Source organism: Schistocerca cancellata, chromosome 2, assembly GCF_023864275.1.
Source record: "Schistocerca cancellata isolate TAMUIC-IGC-003103 chromosome 2, iqSchCanc2.1, whole genome shotgun sequence".
Lineage (NCBI taxonomy): Eukaryota > Metazoa > Arthropoda > Insecta > Orthoptera > Acrididae > Schistocerca > Schistocerca cancellata.
Window position 1 is genome coordinate 537,809,044 of NC_064627.1, and position 13,189 is coordinate 537,822,232.

The 13,189-nt window shown below is 40.6% G+C and overlaps 1 protein-coding gene across 5 annotated transcripts in view; it reads right to left on the minus strand.

The window, feature by feature from the left end:
- The window catches only part of LOC126162088 (nascent polypeptide-associated complex subunit alpha, muscle-specific form), a 148,728-nt gene that overhangs the window by 75,829 nt on the left and 59,710 nt on the right, over positions 1-13,189 (minus strand). For all 5 annotated transcript variants that reach the window (XR_007535017.1, XM_049918362.1, XM_049918365.1 and 2 more), the window contains exon 4: positions 12,697-12,852. Coding sequence is in view for 4 of the 5 variants with exons in the window: in XM_049918362.1 (XP_049774319.1) it covers positions 12,697-12,852 (156 nt within the window). In the remaining variant the exon portion in view is untranslated. The remainder of the gene's footprint in view (positions 1-12,696; positions 12,853-13,189) is intronic.

Genomic DNA, 13,189 nt, shown 5'->3' on the forward strand with positions numbered 1-13,189 from the left:
TTTATGTATGTATTTTTTGTGGTGTGTGTGTGTGTGTGTGTGTGTGTGTGTAACTGAGGAGGCAAAGTACCTAAAGAAAATTCTCAAAACGTGTTGTGCAAGACATGAAAAAATACATAACTGGTGCAGGGTTTCATTATTTAAATAATGAATGACAGCTGCAGACTTTCCAAAAACATTGATTATGATGTACGAGATCGAGTCAGACATTTCTACTTCCCAGACAGATATCAGCTCCAGTTACATCAGTAGTTTGTATTGGATAATGAATCTTTATTAGATAATAAATAAGTCTTTGACAAGTATTTTGATGCATATTATGTAAATATTTCATAAAGGAAGTGCGAAAATGCATGGGGTATCCAATACGTAACTTTTACAGCTTAAAATGTTATTTCCCACGTTTTATACTATTTTTTTGAAGTCCCTTGAAAATTGTAAAAGTGGGGTTACACTGCATCTAGAATCACAGGAATGTTTTCCACGTCTTTTATCGTCTTCCCTACTGTCCCGTTTTGCTGTGCTCTTGATCTGGTTGATATACAACAAAGTAGGTAACTGGATAGATAACAAAATCTACTGACCAAACAGCAACACACATATGAAGGTACTTAAATTTGCAAGCTTGTTTTGAGCCAATGGCTGCTACTTCTAGCAGAAAGATTGAAGGGGAAGGATGGCATGAGGAGATAAAGACTTATTATTGGGGACTGCTCTGGATAAGATTTAAAAACCTGAGAGCTTACAGTTGGAAGGCAGGCTAATTTGCAAGACAGAGATTACTGACAATACATCATGCACGACTTAATAAGAGCAGAAAACTAAGTGCACTGTATATGGTAGAGTTGGGAAGAGAGTGGAGGGGGGCAGGAGGCAGCGCAAAAGAAGATGGACATGTCAGAAAATAAAAATATATAGAAAACTAAAAGAGAGTGAAGAAAGGAATAGTTACTGAGAAGAAATGCTAAGACTGAAGAAATTAAAATATATTAAGGCAGATGGGTGGCGAGAACCAAGGACATGTTGCCAACACCAGTTCCCACCTGCAGAGATTTGAGAAACTGGTGTCTGGGGGAAGAATCCAGATGGCACGTGTGGTGAAACAGGCACCGAGGTCATGACTGTCATGTGGTAGAGCATGTTCTGCAAAAGGACATTTTCTGTTGCCAGTATACACTCACTGTCTTTGCCCATTCATTCTAACTGATAACATGGTGGTAGACACCCCAATGTAAAAGGCCAATTAGAGTTTACATAACAGCCAATACCCCCATATATTGTTTCACAGAGGGCTCCCCAGACTAGGATAGTTATAAGACTAGTGTACGTGGTGATAGAAGGATGCATAGGACAAGTCTTATTGGGGGGGAGGGGGGGGGGGGGAGACAGTCACAAGCGTAGGAGCCATATGGTAGGGAAATGGGTGCAGAGGGAGCATAGGGTCTGACAATGATATTACAGAGACTGGGAGGGCAACAAAAAGCTGTCCCAGGTGTGGTGGGCAAAATATTGGATAGAACGGACCTCAGTATTTTGCAACGACAAACATTAATTCATCCTAGTCACATTTCTCTTTTAGGTCAATTTACTTTACCCAATGTTTTTGAGGGAGTAGATTGCATCTTTTAAAGATCATACTTGAGCATCTGTTAAGGTTTCTACAGCAATAATAACTCTTCATTGTACATTAATAAACATTTCCAGCAAAACAAATTCTTTAGATGTAAGGAATATAGGTTAAACTCTTTACGGTACCAAATCAAGTAAGCTGGGTAAATGGTACCACAATTCCTACTTCGAATGACCCTTTCTTTTTGGGCAAGTGCGAACTGATCTGTTGTTATTTTGCAATCAAGGCCTCTACTTGCAAATTTTTTCATCCAGTTAATCCAGAAGACTTTTATAGTAGTCAAGAGTTCCATAATTTGAATAATGAAAATTGCACCAGTTATTTATTTTTTTTAATGCTTTGCACAATGTGTTTCAAGGATTTATTCTCATTTTCAAGAGCATTTTTGCATTTGTTTGTTTGAAATTGTACATTACTTTCATTGCCTGTCTAGGCACTAGCAAACTTAAGTTGCAGGCTTTCCTGAATCATCTAATATGATTAATGAAATTAAGCCAACAGTTTCATTTTAGCCTTTACTCAGTAATCAATGAGAAGAATCTCTCCTGCATCCTAGTAAACATTAACCATGTGCTTTCCCGTCATAGATTTCTCAGGCCACTGAATTCCACTGAGTACAATGACTGCAACTTTATTTCTGCACTAAGTGCTGGATGCATTTCAAAATGATAAATTTTATGCATTTAGGTCTGATGACAGCCGAGTCGTTTTGCACCTGTTTCTTCTCATTCTGAGATGATTAAAATGTAGTATAAATATTTATTCCAGCTCTGGATTAAAAAATTTATGCCACTCACTCACAGACTTTAAGAGCTGCTACTCTGCTCAGACATGAAATTAGGAAAGGTATTGTTGCTATTCTATGGTAAAATAAAATATGTTCAATTGGTGCATGAGCAACACAAAGCCTGGGAGCTGTTGGATGCACCCTTTAAGTAAGTGTGTCACATCACAAGGAAATTTTGCAGTGTCTAAGTAGTGAATCACCAGTTTCAGCAATGGATTTGGTGCTTGCTCTAAAGATGCCTGCTGGTAGTCTGATGTGACAGTTGTCACTGCCTTAAATTCTTAGATACGAAGGCCACATTGATACATCGATTGTACAACACCAGCCCAACTGTGATCAAACAAAGTCCACAAACCTGCTTGTATACTAAGCCCTACTGCATTCTTCAGAGCCGTTAATGCTCATAATTTCAGGTTTCTTAAGTGAGGATAAATTTCTCTTCGAATACATAGCTAAGGAATCTTCCCGATTCTCTGAAGCCAAGTACCTTGGTCTGCCAGTTACAACTTCAAAGATAAAAATCATTATGGGCTCGAATGTCAGAGAAGATGATTGTGCCTGGAGCACTATTTTCTCCTCAGACCAAATTTAGTTAAAAGCTTAAGTAAGTTTGAATTTGAGATAGATGATGAAGGAAACACGTCATACCGGAATCATGGGTAGACGGACTGATGGAGTTAAAGGGAACAAATTAAGAGGTAATCGGTTTGCCCATCCTACAGATGTCAAGCCAGGAATAGCCCCTGGAGAGGAAGGACAATGAAACTGCTGCTATCCGAGAATCAGAAAAACCAAGAGACAGAAGCAAGTAAAAGTGGGATAGGGATGAAAGGCTGAATTATGCACAAGTTGCTCTGCTCAGACAACAGTTGGAAGCTGCCGGGATATATTACGTGATTGGATATGCACCCTTTGCATTCAACCAGTGTTTTCTCACCTGCCATTAACCCATTCAAACTAGCAAAGCAGATTTAAAAGGTTGGAAGGGCAGGAGCCATCCCAGAACACTGAGCAAATGCAGCCATTGGCCCCATGGGTCAAAGCAGGTGATGAGGCACCCCTCCAGTTCCTCAAGTGGCTGATGACACCAATTAGCCCTACCTCACAAGCAGGAAAATGTAACACCACACATGCTGGTTTGGCATTGTCTGCTAGTACCAGAGGCAGTGTGTCAGCAAGGTAACAGTTTCATGGTAAGATGGCCAAATTACAGCAGTCCAGAAGAATGTTCCAAGCATCCAACAACTGATGATGTACAGTTGACTGAAGGTCTGGTTACAGTCCTCTATTTCCAAAGTCAACATCCTGGTAGCCAACTTGAACAACTGGTCTGCATGTCCGTTCCCTTGGATGCCAATAAGAGCTGGGGTCCAGATGAAGACCAGCCATCCAGCTTGATGGAATCCAGAAAGGAGGTCCTGAATAGTAACAAGCAATGGGTGTCAAGGGTACTGTGGTCAATAACCTGAAGACTACTCAAGGAATCATTGCCTTTTTAGGAATGTCTCACTGGTGCAAGAATGAACACGAGTGAGGGTTTGAGCAGCAGCTACCAATTCTGCAAAATGTATTGAAAATGGTCAGGAAATCGGAGCAAAGAAATACAGACTCTTTCAGTCCAATGGATAGGTCAAGACAGATCGTGGATGGGATGCACACCATGGGAGTGTATTTGATTGCTCCCCAATAAGAGGCGGGAGAGGAGCTCAGAGCAGAGACTCTGTATGCAAACTGCGTGCGATTCCAGTCTTCGGCCTCTGTTGTGGGAGGTGAATCTGCCTACCAGGAAAAAGGATGTGGTAGTTCACATGCTCAGGAGAGCAGAGAAAGTGTACTACATAGATGAGCAGCAGTGTTGGCACCTGATCTATTGGGGAGGAACACGAGCCTTTGCCAGTAGGCTGTTCACAGGGCTAGTCCAAAATGCACCTATTGCAAATTGGACCCCACAATCGTGTATTGGATCCAGCACCTACATATGCTGAAGGCAATGGCGAGCCATATATCGGACTCCCATAATCAAGAAAGGACAGGATTAGACCTTTGTAGTGCTGTGAAAGTGCAGATCGGTTTGCGCCCCAGCTGACATTACTGATGCAATGAGTAGTGACCAGCAAGTTTGCTTAAGCTGGTGAAGATGGATAAACCATGTCAACCATGCATTGAAGACCACTCCAAAAAAGCGATAAGATTCCACAACACTGAGCAATTGGTTGTTAAGCTACAGTTCTGGTAGTGGATGGATAGTATGATGATGACAGGTGCACAATGCATGACATCTTCTGCTGACAATAATAAGCCATGGGGAGGGGGGTTTGTTCTGTGGGAAGCATGAACTTGAACACAGAAAGCACGGTGTGGCAAGAAGTCCACACAAAAGTTGGAAACGGGTCCTAGAGACCCGACTCAGGTAGAATATGAGGATGTGGTGATGCCATGTGGTGTGATAAGCTTTCTGCAAGTCAAAGACAACAGTGATAAGGCACTGACACTGGGGAAAAAGCTGCCTAATAGCTGATTCCAAGCATACCAAATTGTCACGACTATGCCCTGGGATGAAGTGAAAAGCCCCTCAGACTCAAGGTATCAACACAACCACCAGCTCACCACACGTTCGAACAACTTGCAAGGAATATTAGTGATACTTAACTGGAGGACAGCTGTCCATTGCAAGGGGGCATTCGCCTGATTTCGGTACCATGATGATCAAGCTTCCTCACCACTGAGATGCAGAATCACCCTCATTCCAGATACAGCCGAAAACAGCAAAGATGTGGCGTTGGCAATCTACTGATAAGCGTTTGAGTATTTTGCTGTGGATATGGTATGGCTCAGGAGCCATGCCAGGGCAAAGGGCTAGGCCACTGATGAATTCCCAATCACTGAACAGAGCTTTGTATGGCCCCAGCTGGTATGTAGTAGAAGTAAGTGAATTCACATCGCCCACTGGTCAAGTACATGAAGTGCAGGCTGGGGAATTGTGTCTACAGAGGTTTAGAATCTTTGATCATTCTGCAAATGAAGGGAAGTGGTCCAATGGTAACAACTTACCTGCTAAGGGCAACAGCAAAACTGAAGTCATCCCAGTCAGGTTTGTTGAGAGGTCATCCTGTGTGGACACAAAGGGACCAAGCAGGCCACTTGCTGCCACCAGCTGCGAGGATACATTAATACACACTGGTTTGAAATCGAGGTGTGTGTGTGTGGGGGGAATTCTGGGTCACAGGGGCCACCAGGAACAATGCCTCAAATAGTAAGACAGAACATATGTGGTCTAGTGGCATGGAAGGGGGGGGGGGGGTGACAACCAGAATGTCCTCCTCCTTGAAGGATTTGTTCTTGTCCTCATCCTCAGGTGATTTTGACGCCTGCAAAGGCTCATCTGCCCCAGATTCCGGGAAAGGAAGAGGAACACAAAGTCCTACAATCTGCAACCTGTGGCTCTTTCAGCCACTGGGTGGTATCCAGTTGCATATCAGCAGATTCCTGGGAAGGGAATGTTCCCAGAGCACACCCTCCTGGTAAGAGATGCTGGAAGAGGACATTGTTTCTCCAGCCTGTGGTTGGCAGTGGATGCTCCGACATGTGGGGAATCAATGGCCCCAACGACCAGACGCAGGAAACACAAAGGGTACAGTTGCTATGAGAGGATGATGTAATGAGCTGTATTATATGTAATAGTCAGTGTATAGGATGAAAAAAATAGCAATTTTTTCTTGGCCTCTTAATAAATAATTCAGTCAAGAGTCTTGGATTTTCTTTTCTCTTTGAAAAACAGTGCAATCCAATGGAAGATGATATCCTGTACCATATTGCAACTGTTATATGGGGATTATAGTTACAAGAACATCACACTGCTTGTCACAGTCTAGCAGCACCCATGATTGAGCAGGGAATGCAGTTTAAATCAGAACTGAATCACTTTTCATTTTTGTAATAGCTGCTATTTCCACAAAGCTATCCCCAAGGTGTTCAATGAAGAATAGTGGATCTGCAGTCAAAAAGGAATCCCCATCAGTACTACAACAAACTAAGTAGTGGGGTGAGTATTTCTCCCCTCGTCTCTTAGCTGTTATGTTCCTTCCATGGCATAGCCTGGGAGGGCAAGAGTTTGGGGTCATATTAAGTCTTTCTTTCAGCAGAAACTGCTGGGGCCAGGAGAAAAAAAGTTGCAGCTCATCTGCCATGGTACCATCCACTCCAAATGAGGGCTCTCCCCAAGGGCACCACCCAGCCACACCAATGGCTACCCAGCCACTACACCATTGTCTGGAGAACCCATGCACCATGCCCATGCTCCTTGGCATGTGTGGGGAGTTCCCAGCTCAGGCATCCAATGTGCCATCTCTGCATCGTCTGGAAGCTATCATCATGAAGGTACCTGACCTGATGACAGTCTCTCTCTCTCTCTCTCTCTCTCTCTCTCTCTCTCTCTCTCTCTCTCTCCCCCGCCTTCCCCCACGGGAGAGCTACCATGCTGGGTTTCTGGCATACCATCTTCACCATAAAGGAAAGGTGCAAACACAGAAAGGCACGAAAGGGGGAATTTACACCACATTGGCTGACCTTCCTGCACAATCTGTACCACTGTACAATTTGGAAGGGGAATAGCAGGTGTAACTGAACAATGGGGATCATGTAATTAAGAATGAAAGTTATGGAATGACAGAAGGGAAGAAAATGAGGGTCCAAAGTCATAAAACAAATCCAAGTGTGGTTTGCACAAAAAAGACTGTACAATGGAAAAGCAGAGGGGAAAGAGTAGTAGAAGGGTGGAAATGCATCACAGAAAGAGGAATGCTGCAAGGGCGTGAGCTGCAAGGGTGGGGGCCTGTGTTGGCCGCATGTACTATAAAAGAGTTGTGAGGCCACTGGTGGGGGGGAATCATATGAGTGTTTGCCAGAAGAGTTTTAGGGAGTACATGGGGAAGCTAGCTAAAGCTGAATGGCCTGTTGGGAATCTGAGCTGCTGTCTTCCAGAATAAGATTCCAGTATCTTCCTACTGCACCACTTCACTCGATCTGAACTACTACAATATTTCTCCCAAATATGTAATCAGTATTTTGACCATTGCACCACAAAGCCTGGTGATTCAATTTATGAACTTCTATGCTTTCAATCTATATCAACAATCTGTCAGATACGATCAACCAACACTGTAAGACTGTTCACTGACAATGTTGTTGTTTATAGGAAAGTTTCATTGCAGGACAATTGTAAAGAATTTTAGAGACTTTGTGTAATGAATGGCAGCTCTCCTTAAATGAATGTGGATAAATGTAATAAAATGCCTATAACAAAGAGAAAGAATGGATTTCATTTTGCGGTGTTATGTGGAAGACCTTGTGTATGTGCCTGTTTACTGAAAACAGTTCACCTAAAAAAATCCCCAATAGGAAAATTTTTTCTGAGAATCTAAATTGCAAAAGGCCATAAGCTCGCCAAAATTGAAAATGTTTCTAAAAGACACATGTCATTGTATCTACAGCAAAGTACAGTTCTTCCAACATTCTGTAGTCTTACTTCAGCCCGCCCCCCCCCCCCCCCCCCCACACTAGTCAGACATACATTCAACGCATTCAATCTTCATTCCCAACCTACAGCATGATTTCTTGTCCTCTCTCTTGCACATTTTCCCTCCTTTCTTCACGGAATCATTTTATGAGTATGGCTCTCAATCTGTAGCCCCCCCCCCTCTCCCACACACACAGTAGGTTCAGTATTTTTCTGAATACTTATCAACACAGCCTGCAAAGAGGACATTGCCAAGTGACATGCTTATTGTCTGAGATTCTGCGTTATTCCGGAAGCTTCACTGTAATGTAAGAATGGGAAAATTTATTGTTACAGACATCTCTTATCCTACAGATATGTGGAAAGGGGAGGGGGGGGGAGAAGAAGAAGAATCATTATCACCTGCCACCAGGGCATGGCGATAAATCAGCAGTTTCACATCGTGTAATGGGACCAGGGAACCACCAAATTTGTTTCTCTGACATTGTGGTCCAGCACATACTAATCATTACTGTGCTAAGATGTACAGAGAAACAGAAATTCAAAAACTCAAAAAACAAGAAACAGAAATTCAAAAACACAAAAAAGAACATTAACAGAAAGGAAGAAGAGTGAAATTAGAATGGACTTTACTGCTAAACAAAACAGACAGCACCAACACTTCCCCAGTAGGAGCTCCATAACATAATCGGCACTACTCCATTATCATGGCGGCTGGCTGATGGCATCCAAAACCAATTACTGTGTGGATACATATAAACAGTTCAGTCTGCTGAGCTTGTTTGAGACTGCAATTGCTTATTGAGTCATTAAAGCTTCAGATGATGTCTCTAGCAATGGAAGACCAAACGGTAGGCAGAGACTTATGCCTTGAACCACAGCCTAATGTGCATAACACAATTATCAGCAATGACATAAACCCCAGCCTTTAAAGCCTGCAAGCCTATAAATATGAAAGAAATTTTACTTCACAACACCTGTGGAACCAGGAGCGTAAGTTAATGATACATAGTCACTTGTTTGCATTACTGAGAAGTTAAAGGTGCAGCAGTTCACATACAGTACACATTAAATTTCACTTGCTGTTAGAATTTTATAAGAAATGAAACTGAAAATGAGGATTATATCCTGAAATTTTTTGGGTGCAAGGTATGGTAGATAAAAATTGTGAATGGTAGCAGGAAGATTTTTGACATTAAAAAATGAAATATTGCTTTTAGTCACAAAATATGTTGTGGTCATGCGCTATGTTTTGAAGGCAATTTCTGTGACATCATGGGTCACATAAATAAAAAAAGAGAACAGTCTGTAGATAAGATTATCAGAGCAAACCATCATTATCTGAGAAAATTCTCAATTTCATTTGCATGAAAAATTCGAAGCACATTCTTGGTGTGTGCGATGTGCCACATCAAGCATAAAAAACAAGCGTGACTTTACATTTTATTCAATTCGTCCAAGAGGCAAACTATACAATGTACAAACATGGAAATGGCATTGGAAGAGTTGCACACCTCAATTTTAGTTTTATTTGCATCAACGAATTATTAAGACAATTATGGACAGTTTATGAAAATGCATTTTCTGACTACATTATCAAAGTTTCGACTTGCGGCAAACTTTTTTGTTGCTGAATTAAGTGTTTACATTAGGAGAATAAAATCTTATGAATATATCAAATTTTCATCTACTCCAAACAGGAATCCTGTCAGAGTTTTTCAACACAAAATAGTTTTGGTTAAATATGACGCAAAATGGTCTGCTAACACATGAAGTGTACTTCAGCGGTGGCCAGTGCAGTTTCATTATCGTTTTTTGATACGTCTACTTATTTCTAACATACAGTAACAAAAGATAAGATTTATGCTATGAGAAAACACGAACATCTGCAACTGTCAGTGACACAGTTGTCTGGTGTATACCTACTAAGCTCTCTCCTACACCAGTCTGAAAACTTGGTCTCTTAAATAGCATAAAAAGTTTTCATTTTGGAATTGTTTGAAAATCTTCTCCAAAGATTTTTGGGAAATAAGTTCAGTGGCCAAATAATGTTATTCTTGTTAAACCTGCATAAACTTCTTCAGTTTCCCTCTCTAGTCTTTCTCTGGGCTACGTATATCTTTTTTGTCTTCTGATCAATATAAATTGTCATGTTTATTAAAAAAAAATCTCTGTAAAACTTAACCTCAATAGCACTTATTCAGTTTCAAGCATGCTACAGAGCTCAATTAAAAAAACACAGAGAACATGTTCTGCTTGTGAGAAACTTCTATAGTTTTATTCATATGAAATTGGAGAACGTTATTCGCATTGAGGAACTTTGCCTGCCCTTTTATCCAAGCTCGGAACATTCTCAGGTGAGGTATACTCTCTGACTCCCTTTATTCATGTGAAACTGAAAAATGTTCTCCAAAATTCCAAGAATAGAGTACGTTCTCTGTTTTAATTATACAACTCCACCTCACGTGACCCTTGTTACACAATGCATGTAACCTTTCACACAAATTATTACATGAATATATGAATTTTTATACCATATCAGATTGTCCAGGAACAATAAACATCCACTTTTTTCCTCCACAGTGAACTTGAAGTTGCTGTGTACACTGTTGGGGCGACGAATCAATTCTTATAGGTTTCTACCACATGTAACAAAACTATGGAATTATATCTACATGTATGTAGAACAAGTCTTCTTTCAGACACACAAATTCGAGAATCGTTTTCTCAAAGCACTCCATATGGAGATTAGTAAATCCTGAAGCTAGAGTAGGTCTCACAGTACATTAGTCTATTTGTTCATAGAACTCTGAATTTATGTGGTGGAGAGTGCATGTTGAAATAGTTTGACTATGTCTTCCAGCAGCACCTGTGTGTAGAGAAACATAACATCAAACCTAATTAGATCATTCTTATCTCGACACATTTCTTGTAGCATTTTGCAAACTCTACTGAGTTCGTTTGATTGCTGGCACATACACGGGCAGATATTGGCAGTTCAGACAATAATGTCTGCACCAGTTGACATGCCTACAAGCTTCTCTTTGTGCAGGGATAGCACTTATCAACTAAAAGGACTGACTGCTAAATACTGTTGTTATTCTGTTAGTTTTTAGCATTACCTGATCAAAGCAAAAAGAAACCTCCAAGGCATATTACGAACAATCAAAAGTGGGACTTAATTTGCATTTTTTATTTCTTACTCCTTAAATGCAAACTTTTTCTTAGAGCAAGGTTAGTTGAAAACAAGTTCTAGGAATATTGTTTTCACAGCTGTTTCATTGGGACCTTCACCTTGATGTCAATGCTAACTTTTTGTGTGTGTTTGCTTCAACAAATAAATACATTTGGAAAGCATTCTAATGTTCAGCACAAACAATATTTCATAAACTGTGATGTCGTGTGTGTAAAATTTCACACATTCCTGACTTAACCATAAAAATCACTTGATATCTTATGAGAGGCACTCCATACTGATTTAAACTTTATTTCTTCCAATCATTGATGGTGCACCATTTGACTTATAATTATGATTACAAGTATATAGTACTTTGATCTAACTCTGTGTGTCAGGACAATCACTGGAAGTGTAATCACGCCACAGTACAAACTATTTTCTATATTGTTGTTATTACGTGAGTGGACGAAGTGGAGTGTGATCATCAAGGATAGCACTAGACAATGTTGTTCCTGTGTTAAGGAGGGTGTGAACACTTGAAATTCACAGGCGACTTGTGCCATTCTTTGGAGAGAGTGCACCATCATGACAACACTCGTCTCCATGTGAGTCAGAAAAGAGGCTTGTCATTGTCGAAATGGGGCTCCAGGTACTGCCACACCTCTAACTTCGCCCCTTCTGATTACCACCTATATGGGGCTATGAAGAAACCTCTTTGCAAATATCATTTTGCAGACTTCCAGGAACTGTGAGCAACTGACCTGTGGTGGGTGCAACAGACTACAGGAAAGTGGTCTGAGGGGGTGACAGAAGTTAAAAGAGCCAAGTCAAGAGAATATGGAGAATGGGAGAAAAATCACTTTTCCCTTAGCATCTGCAACAATACCTCATAAGGAGAGTATAGCAGTAAATGTAGAAGAGATACCTAGGAATTGTTGCTTACTACATGCACTTGTACTGAACTTGTTCCAGTTTTCATTTACATGGAAGAATAAGTTTTCAAACATGCAAAAACAATCACAAAATAATAAGATGGAAAAATGTAACAAAGATAGAAATCTGTAAGAATAACTGAATATTGTGAAACTAGTGATCTGGTGTAAATGCACTTATTAAGACTGATTTGGAATAAATAATTGACAAAAGTAATATGTAACATAAGGGGAAAGCAACCACTCACAACAGTAGATTGATGCATGGAGCACAATAACACACAACAGAAAACAGCAGTTGAGCCATTGCTGTCATGAAGATAATGTGTGTGTGGGTGGTTGTGTGTGTGTGAATGTGTGTACTATTGCTGGAAAAAAAAGTTTGTGCTTGATATCTATTGTGAATTCTGTTTTCTGTTAATTGTTACTATGCTCAATTTCATCAATCTACTGAAGGTGAGTGAGTGATTGCCTTTACATTCTTTTTACATATAGCTCCATCCAGAAATTTTCATTATTGTTATAAATGGTAAATTTATTATTGTTACTACAATTTTTGTTACTATTTTGACAGTTCTTGAACGAATTATCAAGCAAAGTAACAGTCTGAAGAGTGCATTACAACTAACTGTAAGAGCATAAAACGTAAACTACCTTGGGCTGGCCACTGTCGGTGGTGATGGTGGTACTGTGCGGTAGCAGCTGGGGGAGTGTGGGCAGGAGATGGAGTAGGTGAACTTCCCAATTGTTGCTGTGGCCCACCAGGCCACTGTTGACCCCCACCCCCACCACCTGGATACTGGGCCCCACCTGAAAGAGGAACAACTTTCTGCAGGTATACACACAACAGTAACTTATTATTGCTATAACTTATCATCCTCACCCTCTCTGCAACAGGTAAAAGAAAAAGACTGTTGAAAGAAGTTCTATGACGACCATTTAAACAATGATATCACATGGAAGATGGATCCTCAGAGGCTACCAAATATTCACATATCACACGTAACAGAGTTTGACAACATGCTAATGTAATTTGTAATTACATGCTCACTTGTCCTTAGTAATGTCTTGATCCTAATAGCACTGATATTTTTTAATACACAACCTGTGGGCTTTCAAAATCATCAAGTATAAAACAACTTCTGTT